This window comes from Mugil cephalus, chromosome 12 (genome assembly GCF_022458985.1).
Source record: "Mugil cephalus isolate CIBA_MC_2020 chromosome 12, CIBA_Mcephalus_1.1, whole genome shotgun sequence".
NCBI classification, from domain to species: Eukaryota; Metazoa; Chordata; class Actinopteri; order Mugiliformes; family Mugilidae; genus Mugil; species Mugil cephalus.
The window spans coordinates 19,303,385-19,323,662 of NC_061781.1; the positions used below are offsets into that span (position 1 = coordinate 19,303,385).

Consider the following 20,278-nt stretch of genomic DNA (forward strand, 5'->3'; position numbering starts at 1 on the left):
AATAAAGCAAACAGAAAGCCATGAGTTCGTTAGGATATATGTTTTATAACCAGTACATGCCTGGATTTCAGTAATCTTTGATGTAAGACCTTTGGCAGAACAAGGAGCAACATAGCTGTAACATTCATAGCAGATTTAAAGCATCTTTGTCTTAAACCAATTATGTGTTCAGTCTCTTACAATGTTCTTATTATATTATGATATTATTCATGCTTAGAGCAGATAGTTTTGTGGCATTAAAGCAGGGAAAAATCACAGGTGTAGTTAATAACAAACATTAATGAGCTGTGCACTCTATTAGCTGTTCCTGGCTAGTGTGCACGCTTCCTTTTTGGCATGGTTCACTCAGGCACTTAAAAGGAATAGAGCCACCATTAATACTGTCAAATACACCTGAGTCTTTCCTGAAAGGTATATTAGCTGGACCCCAGAAATACAAGAGTTCATTTTTGTTCATAGCAGCGACCCAATAACCTTATATATATATTGCAAGCACATTAATATTGATCCAAAGGTAATTTTCTGGTTTTTTTTTGTTTTTTGTTGTTGATGTAACTGCAGAAACATCAGACCCGCTCAGCCCCTGGAGAGAGGTTGGTGAGTTAGCCTTCAAACGCTGCAGCACATAAATGCAGGCTTTTTCACAGAGGACATTTTGACTAACCAGACCAAAAACATAAATGCCTGCATTACATTCAACATGTGCCAGTGCATGGTCTGTTATCTTGGCGAGCCAAAATGTAGGCTGTGAAAAGGCCTAATGCGTCATCCTGGGCTGGACATTGGTCACTGGATACAACGTGGGCATTGAAAAGTTGGAATAATCTACTCTGTATTCCATAATACAGACTATTTTTTGGCATTTTTTTGTTTGTTTTATGCAGATGTAGCTATACACATCCAGAAATCATCCCTGAGAGTAAATTATCAACCTGAATTGAACAAATTGTATTTTGCCACTGAGCTGACCACGGTCCCAATTTCCAGCCTAATCCTTATGTCAGGAGGATTTACAGTTTTGCACAGCCATCTCTGAGGACGTCCCCACGCCTGCTGCTGCTCCGGCACTGTCATCAGGTTCCAGGCTCAGAGCGGCAACTGGGGCGTCTTCTTTCTTTCCAGCTACAGAGAAGAGAGGAACACAGTGCATCAGAATAATGCTCTTCTATAACACATACTCTGTCTTTACGTCTAACACCCCTAATCCCATGGACATCCTACGTGACATAATGGTCTTACAAAGTATTGCCTTTCATTTCTGAGAAGGGCAATGTACCAAAACAGTTAAATGTCCAGCAAATTGATGTTTAAATAAAGTATAATAGCATGTGATATCATAAATTCTCGTGTATTTCAAAGCATTTCATTAAAATAGCAAATAAAATAAATCAAGGGGGTCGTCTAGTCTACCAGGAATTCACATGCGACAGTCTCTCAACTTCTGGTCTTTCACTTCCTGTGTAGGCGCCGTGGTAGGACCTGTGGTCACTGACTTACCAATAGCACTACATGGTGTGATGATGGGCTTTTCCTGTTGCTCTCTCTCACGAATAGCAGCCCTGATCTTCCTCACCACGTAGATGCTTGCTACGATGAGAAAGAAAAAATGTAACAGCATCAGAAGTCATGTACATGAACACAAAAACACACGCAAAGCTTTTAAAGGGTCGATATGATGATGTTTTCACACAAAGCGAGTGTCTTTGTGTTAATATTTGCCTCAGAGTCCACATAAAACATATTTGCTGGTCAAAAAAAAAAATAAGAAAAATAAAAAAAAATTCGTTATCTGAACTATAGATGCGTAAAACTAAATTAATTTTAAAATACAGCCCTCCAAAATGGTAAAGTACAGAAGTTTTAGACTAAAAATATATAATATTTATACTCGTTTCACTTTAAAGACGGAAGAAAACGTAAACATCACTGTCTCACACTGACATGTACCGTTTCAATAAACACTGACAACACAAACAGACAAACAATCAAAAACAAAAAAGCAAACAATACCTTTTATCAGCAGTCACACCATTGTCTCTTTCGGTTTTAGTCAGTAGTTGTCTGATGGGACTTGTCTCGTACACACACCACTCGCCTTGTGTTTTTCTATTTTAAAACGCGAAGCGTTATAAAAGCCCACAACCAATAGAAAGCCGAGAACAAAACGTGGGCGGGGCTTAGTTCGACGATCGGCCTTCTGATTGGCTGAGCCGTTACGCAACAGGAAATGTATCTGTAGGGTCGGGATGTTTATGTGGTCAAGCGGATTGAGATGAGCCGCACATGCGCAAAATCTGCAGTGATGACTAAGTAACAGGTTCCGGTGTCAGAATCTCCCGAATGAACTAAAACCTCTTTGATGCTGTGAATCAACGTAGTTATTATTTTGTGGAGAGATTTTTACATATTATGATATTCACTGATCAGGTATGACATTATGACCACCTTTGTAACATTGGTTCTCCTGTCACTGATTTTAATGTTGTGGCTGATCAGTGTAGGGGTCCTTATCCTGCACTCACCAGCAGATGTGCAACACCCGTTTTCATTTGAACCACCGCCAGTTGAAACATAGCTTCCCGTACACGATGACAAAGTGAACGCAGGTTAGGGTAATCCTAATATGTAATAATTTATTGTCAGGCATTTAATGCAATTTACAGAGCTTCATTTATCCTCGTCCGATTCCTAATAACCAACATTATGATCAAGTATTTATGTAATCTAATACACAGCTGTCATTTGGAACAGAAGCACGGTGAAACCTTACCCATACACATCTTTTCACAATAAGAGCACAGCAATTTCTCACAGTTACATCTGTTTCATATTCAATATATACACATAGATTTCATTTAACTTAAAACAGTTTCACACGGCCAGAGACAAACACAATAACTTCACACGAAAACCAAACAAATCTCATTCTTTCATAACATTACAATAGTCTTTTTTTTTTTTTTAATACAATAGAAAACGCACTTGCAATCACCAGGGGAAACGAACGAGTTAATGAAGAGTAAGGAATGATGAGAGCTGTGGAGCTGAGGGGAGGAAGTCTGAATTTGTTCAGTTTGTACACCAGTGGAGGATGATATTGACGTAGACAAACATTAGAGCCACTACTGTATGTCAATACATTTTGTCCGTTATCATGCCAGCTGTAAACGAAAAGGGTGATTCAGTGTGACGCTATTCCTTCCATCATTTTCTTTTTCCACATAACAATATCTCACACAAAAACACAAACAGAGGACTGTTAGGGGACAGCACGTGCGCTGATGGTTAGTCCATCCTAATCTTCTGATTGGTCATCCTGTAGATGATGCTGTCGTATCCTGGGTCCATGTTCCACAGGTTGTAAGAGATGACGATGACGGCGAGGGCCAGAACGATCATCAGCCAGAGCACGATGTTGAAGATCACTGCGTACTCAAAGTTGTACTTATAGGCCAGGTTGTAAGGGCTGCCTGGGTTACTCTGAAAAACATTTTCAATGGACAAAGTTATACAACTCAGCAGCACAACGTCCAGAGTGTAATCAACTATTCTCCTACAGAAGATTGTGTTCCAATTTATTCATTATAATCGACAATGGAGATTCTTTATTAAGAAAATATGTTTTGGAAGCTTTCTTCTAATATAAAACTGAAAATAAACGAAGCATCTACCACTGGAACCACTGTATGATCAGCAAATATGTAGTTGTTTGTGCTCTAGAGACACAGCTGAGCTCTGAGCTGCCAGCTGACCCGCCTGAAGGAGTCATCTGTGCTGTTCAAGGCTGCCTAAAGATCGCATATCTGTCATGTTTTAACATTTAGCCTGATACTGTCCTTGAATCGTATTATGCACACCATTCACTTATCATGAAAGGTAAGAGAAAGTATGAAAGAAAACAAGCACGTAGTACATTCACGTTTAAAACATCCACTGATTTACCAGTGTGATGCAGTCTTGTTTTACTCAAATCATTCAAGATAGGTTTTGATTCACCCTCTTCGTCTTAGTACAGTTATATTGTTTTGCATAAAACCGATGTATTTTTGACATTTAGTTCAACCTAAATGATATAGATAATGTGGACAATATCTTTAGACGATACAATAACCCATTAAAACAGCGATGAATCGGCAACTCAGACTTACAATTGGTCGGGTTTGCAGGATCGAACGGGACTTCCTTGTCAAAGGAGCTTCGAAGGTCTTCACTGTAACAACCTCCACCACGGCGCTGTTGCCATAGAGACCATACACATCCTCCCCGAACTAGAATGAAAAATATACACAAGGTTGAATCCTGGTTGAATTAATTGCCCACAAGGTGGGTCACTTTTTCAGAAATGCTCCTCACCTTCTGAAGCACAGAAGCGAGAATAGCTGTGGCGTCACGATACTGAGGGGAGTCTTGGCCATAAACCCGGCTCAGCTCCTCCAGGCCAGACAGCTCCAACGAGTACAAATCAGGGGAGTGGTCCTTCGCCAGATGTCTGTGCCTCTGCAGCTACAGGAGGGGAAAACATGGGACATCTGAGTCAAACTGACAGACTACACTCTTTAACTAAGAAAAGAAAAGTCAAGCTAAACTGGGTGACTTACCAGAGCTGTGATATCATGCAGCACTTGGACCTCAGACAGAAAAAGCAAATCGGCCTAAGAAACAAAAGAACACACGACTTTCCTTGTTAACAAGAAATGGAAGAATGTCAATTTAGCAGCAATATCACATATTTACAGTCGAAAACTGACCTCTGCATTTCTGCTGAGGGAGTTGAGGGGCAGAGAAGCCAGAACGGAGCCATCCTGGGAGAGACGGGCACGGATCTGCTGCAATGTGACTGGTAGGTCCTCAAATACAGCGTTGGCTTTGCCCAGCATGTAAAGGCGCTGAGAGAAATATAAGAGAATTTGAAAAGGTTAGAAAAGAGGTGTCAGATATGGTTAAGTATCCTCGTTCTGTGTCGGTGTGCATTTATTACCTCCTCACTGGGAGCCAGCTGCAGCACTACAGGGGTGTCCTCAGCAAACAAAGAGTGCACAGTCTCTGCAACACTATCCAGGGTGAAGGGTACCGGCTGAAGAAAAGAAAAGACATCGGTGACAAACTAAGTCAACTGATTCAAACCACATTGCAGACTTTCCTCTATTTAAAGGCATGACTGTGATGTACAGAAATGGCCTGACTCACATTTTCCAGGGGGTAGGAGGACACGCTCTGAGGCAGGGCCAGGCTATCGACTCCTCTCACCACCACCAGTATGTTGGCTCGAGGTCGCTGGAACAAAGGACCAGCCTGGAGGCCGGGCCATGACAAATCCTGTGCAAAGTAACACGTTGTAGACATCAAGCTGGCATAATAATGGTCTTAAGATTCGATTAAAATTGCAATATTTTAAACAAGAAAGCACCTCTTGAACAGAGAAGCCCATGGTTAAAGCCACCAGGTCGGGGATCTTCTCTCCAGACACTGGCCAGTCGCCTTTCTGGAAAGATACAAACTCTGGAGCCTGCAGCACAGTCAGACTGTCTCCATGGACACCTGTAGGGAAAAATAAAAGTAAAATTATGGTACAAATACTTCCGAGAAGAAAACAAACATTTCCTCAATCTTATTGCAATTTCACAACTTTTAAGCAGAGATATTTTTAGCTTCTGTGATGATGCTGTGGTTAAAATCATCATCTATCTGCCACATATTGCCCTTCCTGTGACTTTGTTTTGAAAATCTAATTTCTCAATGTGAATTTTATCCACTATGAAGCAATAAAGTCACAAAAGAGGAACAGAAAATAGCGGGTGTAACAGAAAGGCCACATGTAACACTTCATAGTGAAACAAAACAAATGTCACTCTGTGTATTATGTAGAGAATAATAAATGAGTGGTCAGTTTCAATATATTGCCTTTCCATAAATTACATATCAGAAAATAAAAATAATAATGACAATCATTAATGCATCACCCCAACTTTTATACCGATACGGCCTTAGGATTACAATTACAAGTGACTTCTTAAACTCAGGTCAAAGTCATGTGGGTTTTTATCGCTACAATGCTACAACTGACTAACACTGATATGTTAATTGTATGATACAGCAAACAAAAGCAGCAACTTTCTACACCCACTCGCCAGTTCATTAGGTACACTGTTGAAAACATATACATTCTAACATCTAATATCAGTCCTGCATTAAAATTAGCTTCACAGAGGTTATGGTATTCAGCGCTTGTGTAAAATAACTCCGTTGATTCAACTGTGTTTTCATTTTAGAGGATGTGGTTTGTGGTCCTATTGAATCTTTCCTATGATCCACATTTTAAGTGGTCCTCCAAAATTGCCATACAGTTGAATTAAAAACTTTCTAATACTGCTTAATCAGGATGCAATCATTTACACTAGTGTACTTAATGTTTTGACTTAACAAGGGACTGTTAAATGAAGTTAACCTCTTAACATCACAGCAGTGAACTCGTGACAGGGAGCTGATGATGAACGCTAAAGAGGAACTACCAGTGTCACATGACTGTATAGCCTTCTGTGCAATAGTAACGAGCTACAAGTAAGCGCAATTAATGTCCATTTATCTTTAAAGTTACACGACTTCGACGAATTTGTTCAATGGACACACATTTACTGCTCCCGTTTAATTTGCTAATGCGCTAAAGCCACGATAGCAACGAGCTAAGGTTAAGAGCTCGAACCGTTGAGCCTGTTTGTTGGTGTCCAAAGCTCATTAATTATCCGATCACAGTTTAATATTTACCCCATTAAATGCCACTGAAGTGCCAGGTCATAAGAATATAAGAAGTGAGCTATAACGTTAACGCAATGATAGCGATGTCCCTGCCTTCGTTAGCGACCTGTCATTAGCAAAGCTAGCAAGTCTGGCGGATACACGACGCTAAAACGTTAGAACAGAGTTCGGGAAAAACACACCTAGATGTGAATAACGCTAACCCGTCGGTGTGCATTTCTTACCGGTTGTGACAAGGGAGCAGAGGACAAGCGCGATGGGAAAAATAGCCTCCATCCTTCGACAGTTCGTCAGCGACATCTTTCTCCTTCCTACAGTAGCTGTCAGCTGACCTGACGTCACGGTGCCGCAAAGCAGGATGGGACCCGGTGTCGTGCCGCAGTACAGGGGTACTACGCTAAAGGCTAGCATGCAGCTAAATGCTAAGATACCGTATAACATACAGCTAAATGGTTTCTTCTCATTGATCTGAATGAAGTTTGCCACGTATGTGTTAAATATAATTTAAAATTCCCCATATGTTTTATAAAAGTAATAGCATCAACACAAACCTGATATATTAATCTATAAACCATTCCTTAGGATAAAAAACAAACAAACAAACTAACAAAAAAGGTTTATTTTGGTTGATTCAACAGACCAAACTTTAACTTATTTTGTTATTAATCATACTATATAGCCAATTAGCAAGACTTTGAGAAAATGTAGATTTTTTTTCTTGCAATTGTATCTTCTTCACAGGTCTCGTTCCAAATTTAACTCCTCAAGTTTCTCTGTAAGTAAGCTATTTTCCTTTTTTATGAGCAGAAACAGTACATTTTGTCTAACATTAATGTAACAAAAGGGGTGAACAACACATAACGTGTTCTTCTTATTAGTGACCTTATCTTGTTAGTCTTCTTTGTGTAGAAAATTTTCTCACTGTAGTTTTTTTCAACTAATTTTATACATCTACAAACTAAAACAATGCCCATGGCCTGGAAAAATCCAATGGCATTCAATTTACTCTTTTTCTTTTCGTCTGTAACTCAATTTATTATTGCGTGTGCTTGGACGCACACACAGCAACGATCAATACTCAAGCACATAAACGCAACAAAACAGACAATATATTTAAAAAAATAAAAATAAGTGCAGCAGTCGAGAAAAGAAATGCAAATTCTACCATGTCCATTTACAGAAAGAGATAATGCCAAAAATAAAATATAGGTGAGACGGCCCCCATCACTTGAAAGAGATTCGATCTTTGAGTGATAAAAGGGAGACTAAAGAGCTGAAGGCTCTATTCAGCATCAAGGTACGACTTCAGATGAAGTGGGCGAGCCAGTTTTCATTCACCAGACCTGAGACAACAAAACAAGTAATGTAGCATACACAATCAATTTCTTATTGAAAAAAAAAAAAAAAAAAACAGTTGAATTTTAACTTTATTAGACTTGTATAGATGTAGGATAATAATTCATGAATGTTAAACTAATATTTTTATATTTTTATTGTCTTCGTGGTTTGGTCAGATATTCAACTGAAGCAGGTAAAACCAACCATTAATAAACTCAGTTTGGTTCATTAGTTATTAAAATGCTCCTCAAATTGTTGTTTTTCTTTCTAAATTAGTCTGTGTTCTGGAGTGTTGAAAAGATATAAATGCATTGAACACATCACTTTCAGAAATGTATGCATTAGGGTTAATTTGGTTTACTTTGTTAATGGAAATAATAAGCAATGACAGTCATCATTAACTGCCGCCGCTTACCTCTACTTCTTTATGGATTTCCTGTGTACTGAGTGTGGTTTATTATTTGTTTGTTTAGGAAATGGCACAGTGTAAGGCAGCTCGAGCTCCTCAGTGAACACTCTGCTCGCTGATTTTAGTGTTTAATCACACCTGACGTAGTCTGAGGTCCATCCACAGTTTTAATTTATATTGCGTCTCATCATTATCTCCAGAAACAGAAAAGTCTTCTAGAAGTTTTCTGTTGATTGTAAAGTCATTTAAAATTGCAAATTATTGCTAAACTACAAGATCCAAACCACAAAATACATGAAAGAGAATCTAAAGTGTCTTGGCTTAAAATAAAAACAGTGTTGAAGTGAAATAAAAAATGTAGAAAACCAAGAGAAGAAACACAGAGTAACCTTACAAGTTACAAGTTTGTTACAAAGTTTGTATGATTGAAAATATTGAAGATATTATTCTGCCTCTATGAGGCCTGGATCAGCACTAATTTATCAGGATTTAACTTTCTCATTGCTTCTCAGTCGATTTTTTTCACATTTTCGCACATTATACATCAGTTAAAGTGTCAATCGTAATTCAGGAGCTTATTAATAATGCAGTTTCAATCAGTTTTAAGTCTATTTGTGCCACGCTACTGAATTTTACTGACAATTAAGAGGAATAAATCCCTCAAAGTGGAGCAGATGCGCCCGTGCACTGTAATTCTGTAATATCTACTAATATCTATGCTGCAGCGAAACTTATACTCGTTTTTTTCCCCCTTTTCAATGACTTCCATTTATAAACCATAATAGCTGCTTATTAGCCGCTTACGTTCAGAGGCGAGCCTTCAAATCTGCAATTACATCCTACAGTTCACTAAAGAGGGAAGTTAGTCAGAGTGGAGCTGTTCATGCTGAGTGTGACCCTCCTCCTGCCTCGGGACATGACCCCCCCCCCCCCCCCCCCCCCCCAAAAAAAAAAAAGCATCATCATCAGCTTGTGGTTCAACTAAAAAGCCCTGAATTTTGACTTTTGGCAGCCTGTAATGGATCTCTTTGCACTCACTCTGCAGATACCAGACCAGCCGGGAATTTAGTTTGAACCTTACCTGCTTCCAGTCATCATTTCTCTGGCTCGTGCATTCCTCACAGGCTGCTGTTTCTCCTCTACCGCACCTCTGTAAATCCGGATCTTCGCGTTCGTGGGCGAGAGGTCTGATGCACACACTCAGAGAATATTTTAGAGTATATTTATTTAATATTTTAGTTTTGCAAGAGTAAAGGAAAGGCCTGCTAGCCCCCCCCCAATCACCTTATGTCTTATGTATAACAGCTGACTTTTAGTGGTTGCAATTTGTTAAGCGTTAACATATTTCACTCCTGTTCATGCATAGGTTTCTGGTGCTTTGATGAACCAAAGCTTAATTAGGATAGGATAATGCTATATTCTGTACCTTTATTCTTTCCATCCAAGAATTATTTATGAATGCATAGTAGTATTTTCATTTTTTAAGGTTGTGCACTGTATATTTTGGCAAATATAACTAAAAGAGGACTTATGGCAGCATTTCGGTGATTTTGCAGGGCATTTGGACTACGGCTAAAGGAATATGTATCAATCATGTCTTTAAAGCACTTGCTATTTTAGCAGATATTGTAATTAAGAGGTACACCTCCTCAATTAAACGCCCATACTAAGTCCAGCACTAAGATCCATCAACACAGTTCGTTCCGTTTACAGATTCGTCCGCTAGAGGGCGTTGCAGGCCGCCAGATTTTATACACAGCAGCCGTAGGATAGGAGATTTTGTTTTCCTCATGGCTGCAGTAAGGCTTTGCGTGACGCCTGCAGTACTGACGTTTTCCAAAAGATGGCAATGTTGCATCGTGTTGGGCGTTCACACCTCGGTCACTTAAAGGTTTAATTAGGCACGAAGATTGAATTTGACAGAGCACCCATTAAAATCCTCAGAATTCAAATGAATTTATTGGACACACAATGAGGAGCGGCGCACGGGGCTCATCTTGCAGTTTGTATATTTATTTTAAAGCAACTTCTTTTGTAAAATATAAATACAAATTATGAGATATTTTAATTACAAAGTTAAAACAAAAAAATTAACACACCAAAAATTACTTTACTGCAGTAGCCTCCCCGTTATATACAAGCTCCGTGCCGAAGGGTGAATATCAACATTATCTTAAAACTTTATTATACAAACGATTCTGTAGTTTTGCATGTTAAATTACAGACTAAACAGGAAGCGAAGTTTGAACATAAAAAAAAATACAACAAAATAGCCCCTGAGGCTCAAGCGAGCACTAAAGTCTGAGGAGAGGAGGGAAAAAAAAAAAAAAAAAAAAAACAGGACATCATGTGCTTCCTATAAACACAAATACCACATTCAATAGCACAGCGTCAGTACTATTCTGTACAGCTACACACATGCACAATGTGCTGCGTGCTCACACACTCCGTCCAGTCGCTGACAACACGACTGTTGCCGTACAAAATCTTTCAGAGGAGTCGTGAGCAACATCCAAAAAAACAAACAAAAAAAACAATCTCATGATATTTTATATATATATATATATATATATATTTATTTATACATATATTAATTTATAAAAATAAGACCATTATTAAGTCTATTGAGTCACAAATGCATTGATCCTCAGTTAACGGAGGGAAACGTTTCAGCAGCCCAGTCAGCCAGTAGGTCAAGTCTATCTGTACAGTGCACCAGTGCTGGTCCAGAGTCGGGCAGAAGCGCAGGAACTAAGGGTCAGGCTAAGGCATATCATCGTAACCCCATGTCGGTTCTAAAGCAAACTGCAGTCGGTAAAGATCGAGGTCGGGGTCCGGCGGGTCGAGGGGTCAGGACGAGCCCAGCTTGCCGATGGCCTTGATTTTGTCCTTCAGTTTGTCTGCCGGGTGGTCCCAGCGGTCGTCCAGACACTCCAGTGTGGAGCCCAGCAGGGCGGCCAGCTCGGCGCTGTCTTCCACCAGGTCCAGCAGCTCCTTGCTGTCCGGGTGGAAGCCCTCCAGCTCCTCCGGGCACGAGAAGAGCTGCGACAGAGACGCCTGCCGGTAAAACTCCGCCTCGGCCACCGTCACCACCTCCATGTGGGGAAACGCCTGCCGGAAACCCCGGGCAGACATCCGCAGCCGGCGAAGCACGTCGGACAGTAGCAGCCAGTTCCTCGGCCTGATGTGGGGGGGAAAATAGAGGAATGTTTAGGAATGAGCCTCAAGAGAGGTGGAGATGTAAAAAAAAAAAAAAAGGCTGTATGTGCTCTTTATAGATCAAAGCTCACCCCTGGGAGAGGGACACCTGGATGTTGTAGCAAGGCAGCAGAGGTCGGTCGGAGAACTCGAACTCAAACACCTCCCTCTTATCATCCTCTTCCTCATCCTCTGGGCCCGGGGGGTCCGCCAGGATGTCGTAGACGCCGCCCTCTTCGCTCGACTCTATGGGGATCAAACGACACGCACGGGTCACTTTTTAGAGATCGCCCCGACATCGACGACGACGTTTAAAAATAAAGAGTTTGTGAGCGCTGAGAGACAGAGAGAGAGAGCTGATCAGTACTCACCGCACACGGAGCTGCCGTAGAATTCCCAATAAAGCCCCGGGTCGTCATCCGAGCGGCCCTGAAGGTCAGCGAAATAATCTATGGAGGGAAGAGAGGAGCGAAGCCTTAGTTATTCAAGAGCCAGAGCCCCGGGGACAGGCAACGAGGCAAATACAATTGCCCTTGGAGACTACAGCAGAAAAATGGATAAAGAGCACAGTAAAACGGAGGAGAAGAAGGAGGAAGGGAGGGGGTGTCAAGAGAGAAAAGGGAAACAAACAGAGCAAATGTTTAAGGGGAGGAGGGGGGGGAGGGAGTAGGGGAGGGAGGGGGCGGATGGTCAGGGGCCAGCGGCTGTACCACGGGGGAGGAGAGTGACTGTCTCCGCTGGGTCAGAGCTGGCTCAGTTCAGAGCAGGGCTGCAGACGGCTGCCAGGAATCAAACAAGCACCACACACAGTGGCTGAGTGCGCGCACACACATATATATACAGCGCGAGAGAGAGAGCGAGCGAGCGAGCGAGCGAGCGAGAAAGAGAGAGCGAGCGAGAGCTGGAAACAAACAAGCAGAGGGAGCTGGATAAGCGCACACAGCGAGAGCAAAGTGTGTATTCAGCACGCGCACACACACACACACACACACACATTTGCAGAGTGAGAGCTGGGCTTTGTGCCAGCGCTGAGGCGTGGGGCGTCTGGCGTGTGTTTGGAGGGATTAACGGCCTCCAGATGAGTGGGACCAGGTGGAGGGAGGGCAGCAATTGCTCGCTCTCACTCATTTTCTCCGGTGCTCGATCTCGCCATCGATCCGTCCGTCCACGCTCTTTTTCAAAATCCCCCCCCCCCCCAGTCATCCGCGTATCAACCCTCCCTTCCTTCCTTTCGCCACCTGTTCCTTACTTCGTCCGCTTCGCTCCCGGGATCGCGCCTCCCGCACGTCCGTCTCCTCGTTAGCCTCGGGTGTCTCCCGGGCGTAAAGGGTTTGAACCGGTTCTGGTAATATTAAGCAGCTGGCTACAGAGGAAGCGCGTGTGCCTGCGCATGCTTTCATTTCCTTTCTCCTGTACACAGACTTGTGTTGACTCAACTCGCCAACAAACATTCAGGCGAGCCCTCACAGCACACAGACCACGTCAGACGGGTAGCGTGGCAGCCTTGTGAAAAGACAGGCGCTCACATGCACGCATACAAAAGCAGAGTCTCCAGCCAGAGCGAAGCCCATTTCCGCACGTACGCTGAGCAAACAGTTGCCGTTGCTAAGTAACCAGATAGAGGAGCTCAGAGGCAGCAGCACGCACCCCAGCGGGTTGAGACTCCCTGTCTAACAGGTGGTCAAGGGAGGGAGTGGGGGGGTAAGAGGGGGTGGAGGTGGTGGGGGAGCAGGGAGGCGCCGGAGGGGAGATGGGATGACAGAGACGGACATGCCTCGCTGTTGTTGGGAGGCGCGGGATTGAGGATTTACAGAGAGGGACTCACGCCGACAGGTTGCGCAGAGGTCAGAGCATTGAAAGAACAGCAAACAGTGAATGAGCCAAGATGGGGGCTGGGTCGGCGACCAATCTTTTCAGCAGTTTACCCTTGCCCCACCTTGACGTGCGCTTGCTGGTGTGTGTGTGTGTGTGGGTGTGCGTGTGTGCGCTGTCTAAAAATCCGTTCATCTCCTCAGCGCTTCCCTCCTTGTTACCATATGTGATTTTATGGGTTGTGGTTAAAGGCGCATTAATATTCAAATTTAACGGCTGCATATGAAAAGTGAAACTTTGCACCGCTGCACGGCAAGCGCGCTTATATGCAAGAGGATGCATGTGAGTCATAGGCAATAAAAGAAAAAAGAGAGAAAACCGACATCAACGTATGTGGTTTTATAATTTACTTTTTTTGAACTATAGGTTTTACTGTAATTCCTGTGAGACGTTTTTCGCCCTCAAAAAAAAAAAAAAACTAAACAAAACCGAAAAACCCCAACTTATCTGCATGTGAGCGCCGTGCAGGTGCTTTCATTTTCCCGACTTAGTAATATCTAAACCCTTAACAGTTTCTGTGTCTATGTGCAATTTCTCATGCACAGGAAATCGCATTTACCGGTGAGAAAGCGCTCCATGCCGTCGCTGTGGGTCATCTTGAGGAGGCCGCGGCCGGAATACGTGGCCAGGGTGGGGTCGGCGCCGTACGACAGCAGGACTCGCACCACGTCCAGGTGGTCGTTCTCCACAGCGTCATGGATCGGCCTGAACACAGAAAGGTACATTTACTTTAAGGATTAACGGGGCTAAGTTTTCCCCAACACCCAGTCGTCTCCCCATGCCCCCTTTCATCACCGTGTGCACACTCGAGGGCGATACTTTAAAACGTCAGGCTTTACCATACAGCGCAGTTTAAAGCTACTAATACTACAACCATTGCAAATCTGTTTTAATAAAGCTGCTACACAATGCTCCTTTAAGACCTGGGCACGGTTACCTAGAATAGACCCCCTACTGTAAATTTTAATAACACAGCAATGAAAACTGCAGCTAATCTGTCAAATCACTGCTCCTGTATAATACTCCACAATAAATCACAGAAATTTAGTTTTAGGCCACATAATTGATGACTGAGCCGTGGCTTCGCTTTATTAAGACATGAAAAACACATTCTGCATACTCCACGCAAGACTAGGGTTTCTGTGATCGTGCGTTTACCTGGTGCCATCCTGTGCGCTGCAGTTGATGTCGGCCCCGTAATCCAGCAGGTGCTGGACTATGCTGAGCCAGCCGCGGGCGCACGCCTCATGCAGAGCGCAGTAACCCGCGTAGTCTCTGTGATTCACCTCACATACTCTGTTTTCCAGACAGTACAGCACCACCTCCTAAAAAAAAAAAAACACAGCAAAATACAGAAAGAGAGCGGGGTTTAGCGTGCGAGATGGTTTGTGGAAAAAAAAAAAAAAAAAAAACAACCACTGCACCACTGACCAAACACACACACACACGCAGGTCAGACAGTGCAGACACATACGCAAAAACAGTCCTTCCTTTTAACAGTTCCTGTGGGAGAGAAATTAGGGAAAGGAGGAACTGAGTGTGTTCCTGTGCCGGACAAACATACACGCTCGCGCACAAACGCTCCATAATGCCGGCGCTGGCGCCAAACACACTGAGGAGACTAAGTGTGACTCAACTGTATTTAGCCTGCCAGATCCTCCCCGTGCTTGTGCGAGCGTGTGTGTGTGTGTGTGTGGATGTGTGCGTCTTTGTGCCACGGTCGGGCCTGGACGCCTCTGTGGCAGCCAGTTACAATGACTGGGCTCTGAACACAGCATAATGGAAGCGGAACAAAGAGATTTGATAGAGGCGCTCAAGAGCTGGAAGCGTTTTCTCTGGTCTAGGGCTGTGACAGTTAAGCGTCCAGCACCAAGCAGTCAGACTGGTTTTTATTGGACTGGAGCAGCGTCTGCTGCTATTAAACAGAGAGGAGACGCAGATAGAAAGCACCCTGGCACCCTGGATGTTGATATAAGGCCTGTACGAGCCACACAGTGTTTTCGGCACCGCGGGTGTCTGGGTCTTTGAAGATATGCAACTTAGTGCGGGACGGGGCTTTGAGTATTTGCGGACCATTGAAGAAACAAATAATGTGTGTGTATATATATACATACATATATATATATACACACACACACACTACAGGCCAAAAGTTTGGAACCATGATCAAATTTGTACATAAAAGATCTTAGTTTCATTCTTTGCACCACGATAAACATTTTTATCACAACAGTCAGGTATTTGACTTTTTCTTCCTTAGACTTTGCGTTCTTCATAGTAACGTCCTCTGGCTTTAACAACAGCAAAAGCCAAAGAGTTAAAGTGAATAACGCAAACTGTGATTTATTTATTTTTTTGTACTTTTAAACTGAAGTTTTGACTCTAAAAATTACGCCCTTCTTTTCTTTTGCTCACATTTATTGCAGCAATGGTCTGGTTACATCAACGTACACCTACAGGTAAATTGCGGAAAACGGTTCATATCAATAAAAGCAAAGTCTGATCATGCAGTAAACACATTCTAAAATATATTTATATATATAACTCATGCTGTTTTTTAGGAAGGGCATTGTGAACAGAAACTCGAAGTTGCTTCCAAACTTTTGGCCTGTAGAGTATATTTTATATATATATATATATATATACACACACGCATATACGTGCGTGTGTGTGCGCGCGCGTGAATGCAAGACTAATATATCCAGACACATTCATACTCTGTCCCGCTAACAGTCCTGTGCCAAGGGGAGAAGAGCTGCTCATCTGAACCTGGGAAATGACTCCAAACTTCCATTTCTATGCTAATTCTAGGCTGCCATCTAGCCCGAGTGTTTATCTCCCTCACTCTCTCTTTCAGCGCAAGACGGATGGAGGGAGGAAAGGGGAAGTAAAGCGGAGGCGGCGGAGAGAAAAAACAGGCCGACAGAGGGACGGGCAGAGGGTTAAAGAGGACGGGGGAAGAACTGGGGGAGCGAGTCGAGGGGAGGCAACACCCCAACAGATGACAGATAAATGAATCTGTGGATGAAATCTGCCGGGGCCGTCCTCTGGGCTGCAGCTGATAATAACAAGAGATGAAAGGGTGGGGTGTAGCGGGTGGTAGTGCGAAACTGGAGGGGCAAGAGGAGGGGAGGGGGGTGAGGCGTGATGGAGAGAACAATCGGAGCCGGGGAAGGAAGGAGATTGTCATTGGAGGGGAGGGGGCCACCACCAACAAAAAAGAAAAAAAAAAAAAAAAGAAAAAAGTGAGCAAGTGTTAGCAAGAAAAAAAAAGCGCAAAAGAAGAAGGAGACGCAAGGGGGGGTGGGGTGGGGGGCGGAAAGACGCTCCAACTGGTTTTCTCTGGCTGCCAGCACTCTGTTTGCCTGCTGGAGAGAGATTCAGGAGCGCTGTACTGAAGCAAGCTCCCCTCTGGGGGATTCCACTCGCTGTGTGTCTGCGTCTGTGTGTGTGTGTGTCTGTGTGTGTGTGTGTGTGTGTGTGTGTGTGTGTGTGTGTGTGTGCGCGCGCGCGTGTGAATAAGAGCAAGTGTTAGCGAGAGACTGACGGGCTGAGTGTTGATATGCAGCCTGCGTGCGTGCATGTGCGTGCAGATGTGTGTACTTTTGTGGAGGAGCCGACGAGTGTATGCGTGCGTGCGTGTGGTTGCGGAGGAGGCGTATAGCGCTAAACCTCCGGAGCCGTGTTTAATATCGCTGGGAGAGAGCGAGGAGCTTAGCACGAGAGCCCCGGCTTCCCGCCAGACACACATACAGGCACACACACAGGCGCACACGCGCGCAGACACGCGCGCACACACACTCCTCCGCAGTAAAATGAGACACCCCTCCCCCCCCCTCCCTCCTTCTCTCTCGCTCTTTCCCTTCGTCCTCTAATCTCCCTCTCTAGAATGCTTCCCTGCGCTCGCCTGCAATCAATGCATCACTCAGACATTTAACCCCTCGCAGCCCAGCCTTCCGAGTCCTCCCCTCGCGCAGCAGATGTGCGTCGGCCCCGTATGGATTCGTATCGCACGCGCGCATCGTTCGTGCGCGTGCAGCGGCTTTTCCCTCGCGCGATCAAATCGGAGCTGTAAAGTTGGTGCGTGCTCAGACAAGCAGAACGTGCGGATGATTGAATGTGGGCGTTAAGGCGTGTGTTAATTACTGTGGTGGGGTATCGCCATCAGTATTTAGAGTCGATGAATCTCAGTTACGCGCTCGACTGACACGACCGAACTGGAAAACAAAAGTATAATACTTGTTCTCAAATGTTCTCAATATCAAAAAAATAACTTGCGAATCAAATACGTGTTGGTGGAAGCACAATGTTCTGATTACTCGTGAACCGGTTAACCAATTATAACGTGGTGCCAGCCACGTTATAAGTGGTGACGTATTTACCGTGTGCGCGAGTACGTGGCTTTTGAACAGCGACCTCTTGTGGTGTTGAGATTCTATCGTATCTGGATATTTTCGCTTGCGACGTGTTCAAAAATGTCGGACAATTGGTATATGGTAAAAAATACTCATAAAGCTTTTTCGTTATAGTAAAATTACCAAGCTAACTGTAATCAACTAAGCGAAATGGTTATATTCCGAACAGAATCACGCTTTCATCGTGCCTTTGCATTTAGTACATTAAGTTAGCCGCTGGTTAGACCGTAGCTATTTAAACTGAAGCCTCGGTGGCTTCTGGGCGCAAACAGTTTGCCTAGCAGCGGTTCAAGACTTAGAGCTGATGATGCCACTTGAACACAAATCATTTTTTGCACACGACTTTCTTTTCTATCTCAACTAAACTTTACGCGTCTCGTATGAATTTTGATGTGTTTTATACTTTTATGTATGCCGAATTTCCCTCAAGATAAATAAAGTATCCATCTACATATAAATCTAAGGCAACATTGGATTTAAATTGGGTGGGTAGCTAGTCTATGACGCCTTAGAGATGAGGTGTTCGCGTAAAATGTATTTAAGTATTCGTTTTAAGGTATTTTTTGTATTAATTAAAGTGTTTTACTTTAGAAAAGGAGAAATACCAGGGTCGGTCTGACAGCTTTCTACTTTTTGGAGTGCGACTGGGTCTCAAAGGGCAGTTCTGTCGAGACTGTTTGGTCAAAGGTGGAAAATGTGTGTCAGAGTTCATCTCCACAAGCAAACCCAGCAATCACAGCAATTTGGGCTCGAAGCTGATGTGCCATCACAGATACTGGTCCAACTGGGCACTTAAAAGTGCAATCCAGTCTCTTTCCTTGGATCTTACATGGATTTGAAAATCAGACGTGATTCATGGGAGGAGAATAAATGACAGATTGCACCTTTATCTGAGCTTTCTATGGGCAGAGCCGAGGGGGCCCCGAGCCCCGGCACGAGAGGGAGAGGGATGAAGACATCCGCAGAATCTCTCCTCATTACCATTTCAAATGCTCGGAGAGCGAGGCAGACGAGGGAGAGCGAGAGAATAAAAGAGGAGAGAGAGAGGGAGGAAGAGAAAGAGAGAGAGAGAGAGAGAGAGAGTGGGCTTTCATGTGCAGAGGCACGGATTGCGAAACTAAATGAACATGAAATATGCACAGTGTCGGCCGAGCACCGGGAACGGCACAGAAGAGTGCATGAGTGCTAAATTACCTGCACGTGTGCGCGAGGCGTTTCTGCATCCTGCATGTGCAGGTTTATACACAAAAGGATGTGCACGCACGTATAGGCAGCGCTTCCACGTATGCGCTTTTTTTTTTTTTTTTTTTTTTTTTTTATTCGGCGTGTAGGCTGCGCGTGTCTGAGCGTGCAAAAAAAGGTGATTGTCAATTTGCATGTGCAGGTCTGTGTGGGGGTGTGACAGCAGCGCGTGTGGAGCGTCGTCTCTTCCGCGCGGCATACGGAGGAGACGCACGTCAAGATGCCTGTGCATGTGCTTACTGGGTCAGAACGGGTGTTTCTCTGCGCGCGTTTCATTGCGTGCTCATAATCAGCATGTGAGCGGCGCGTGTGTATGTGTGTGTGTGTGTGTGTGTGTGTGTGTATCCGTGTGTGTGCGGCTCTGTCTCACAGGCCCTCATATCTCTCTGCCTGTGTGTGATAAGCCCAGAGCTTGCGGCGCTAAAACACCAGCGTGAGACAAGCGCTCTCTGCATCTACAGGCTCGTATGCGAGAGTGTGTGTGCGAGGCGGTATGCATAAATTGGTGTGTGTCTCTGCGCACGTCCTTGTGTTTGTGTGTGTGGGAGCCCCAGGGGCCTGCCCCAGGCTTATCACACACAGGCAGTGAGAGACGAGCTTCCTGAGAGAGAGAGAGAGAGAGAGGGAAAGGGAGAGAGAGAGAGAGAGAGAAAGGGTGGGCGGAGGAGGGGAGGGGGGGTGTTGTTTGCGCAGCGGTCAGCGCCTTGTTTGTGTAGTCTCAGGTTTTCTCCTCCCCTCCTCCCTCTTTCCCCTTCTCTCCACACGCCGAGCGCAGGAAGGGAAAAATGCGAAGGGGGGAATGAAAAAAAAATAAAATAAAAAAGGAGAAGGAGGGGGAAAAAAACGTTCGAGAGAGACGCATAAATCAGAGAGACGAGCCGGCTTCTCTCCAGCACGGCTGACTGAACCCTGCTGCTGCGCTGCACCCTGCGTGTGTGTGTGTGTGTGTGTGTGATTTTGTGTGTGTGTGCGAGGCAGGGAGAAAAACAGCCGCCGCCTCTGCTAACCACAGTCACCACGGCACATTAGAGGGCCATTAGAACGCGATTAT

At 44.2% G+C, this 20,278-nt stretch overlaps 2 protein-coding genes and 1 long non-coding RNA gene across 4 annotated transcripts in view; all 3 read right to left on the reverse strand.

Moving 5' to 3' along the window:
• Positions 1–25: 25 nt before the first annotated feature.
• On the reverse strand, positions 26–2,158 carry LOC125017553. The gene is made up of 3 exons (XR_007113852.1): positions 2,011–2,158; positions 1,498–1,587; positions 26–1,122 (listed from the first exon to the last, which is right to left on the reverse strand). It is a non-coding gene; the product is annotated as an uncharacterized LOC125017553 (long non-coding RNA).
• Positions 2,159–2,607: 449 nt separating this feature from the next.
• atp6ap2 (ATPase H+ transporting accessory protein 2) lies at positions 2,608–7,131 on the reverse strand. The gene is made up of 9 exons (XM_047601640.1): positions 6,978–7,131; positions 5,408–5,538; positions 5,188–5,316; positions 4,979–5,074; positions 4,749–4,886; positions 4,599–4,652; positions 4,354–4,503; positions 4,149–4,268; positions 2,608–3,480 (listed from the first exon to the last, which is right to left on the reverse strand). Exons 1-9 carry the CDS (start codon positions 7,051–7,053, stop codon positions 3,286–3,288), a joined length of 1,089 nt encoding a protein of 362 aa, XP_047457596.1. The 5' UTR covers positions 7,054–7,131; the 3' UTR covers positions 2,608–3,285.
• A 3,309-nt stretch (positions 7,132–10,440) lies between these two features.
• The window catches only part of bcor (BCL6 corepressor), a 34,270-nt gene continuing 24,432 nt past the window's right edge, over positions 10,441–20,278 (reverse strand). For both annotated transcript variants that reach the window (XM_047600593.1, XM_047600594.1), the window contains 5 exons: positions 14,729–14,895; positions 14,130–14,275; positions 12,070–12,147; positions 11,791–11,944; positions 10,441–11,681 (listed from right to left, as the gene is read on the reverse strand). In XM_047600593.1, the coding sequence (XP_047456549.1) occupies positions 11,351–11,681; positions 11,791–11,944; positions 12,070–12,147; positions 14,130–14,275; positions 14,729–14,895 (876 nt within the window). In that variant the 3' untranslated portion in view covers positions 10,441–11,350. The remainder of the gene's footprint in view (positions 11,682–11,790; positions 11,945–12,069; positions 12,148–14,129; positions 14,276–14,728; positions 14,896–20,278) is intronic.

Bases quoted from the DNA above. Each gene is read 5' to 3' on its own strand.
- atp6ap2 (XM_047601640.1), bottom strand. From the start codon at position 7,053: ATGTCGCTGACGAACTGTCGAAGGATGGAGGCTATTTTTCCCATCGCG. The intron at 5,075-5,187 runs GTGAGTCAGGCC...TCTTTTCTTCAG, and splicing joins CCTCCTACCCCCTGGAAAAT to CCGGTACCCTTCACCCTGGA. The intron at 4,269-4,353 runs GTGAGGAGCATT...TTTTCATTCTAG, and splicing joins TCGCTTCTGTGCTTCAGAAG to TTCGGGGAGGATGTGTATGG.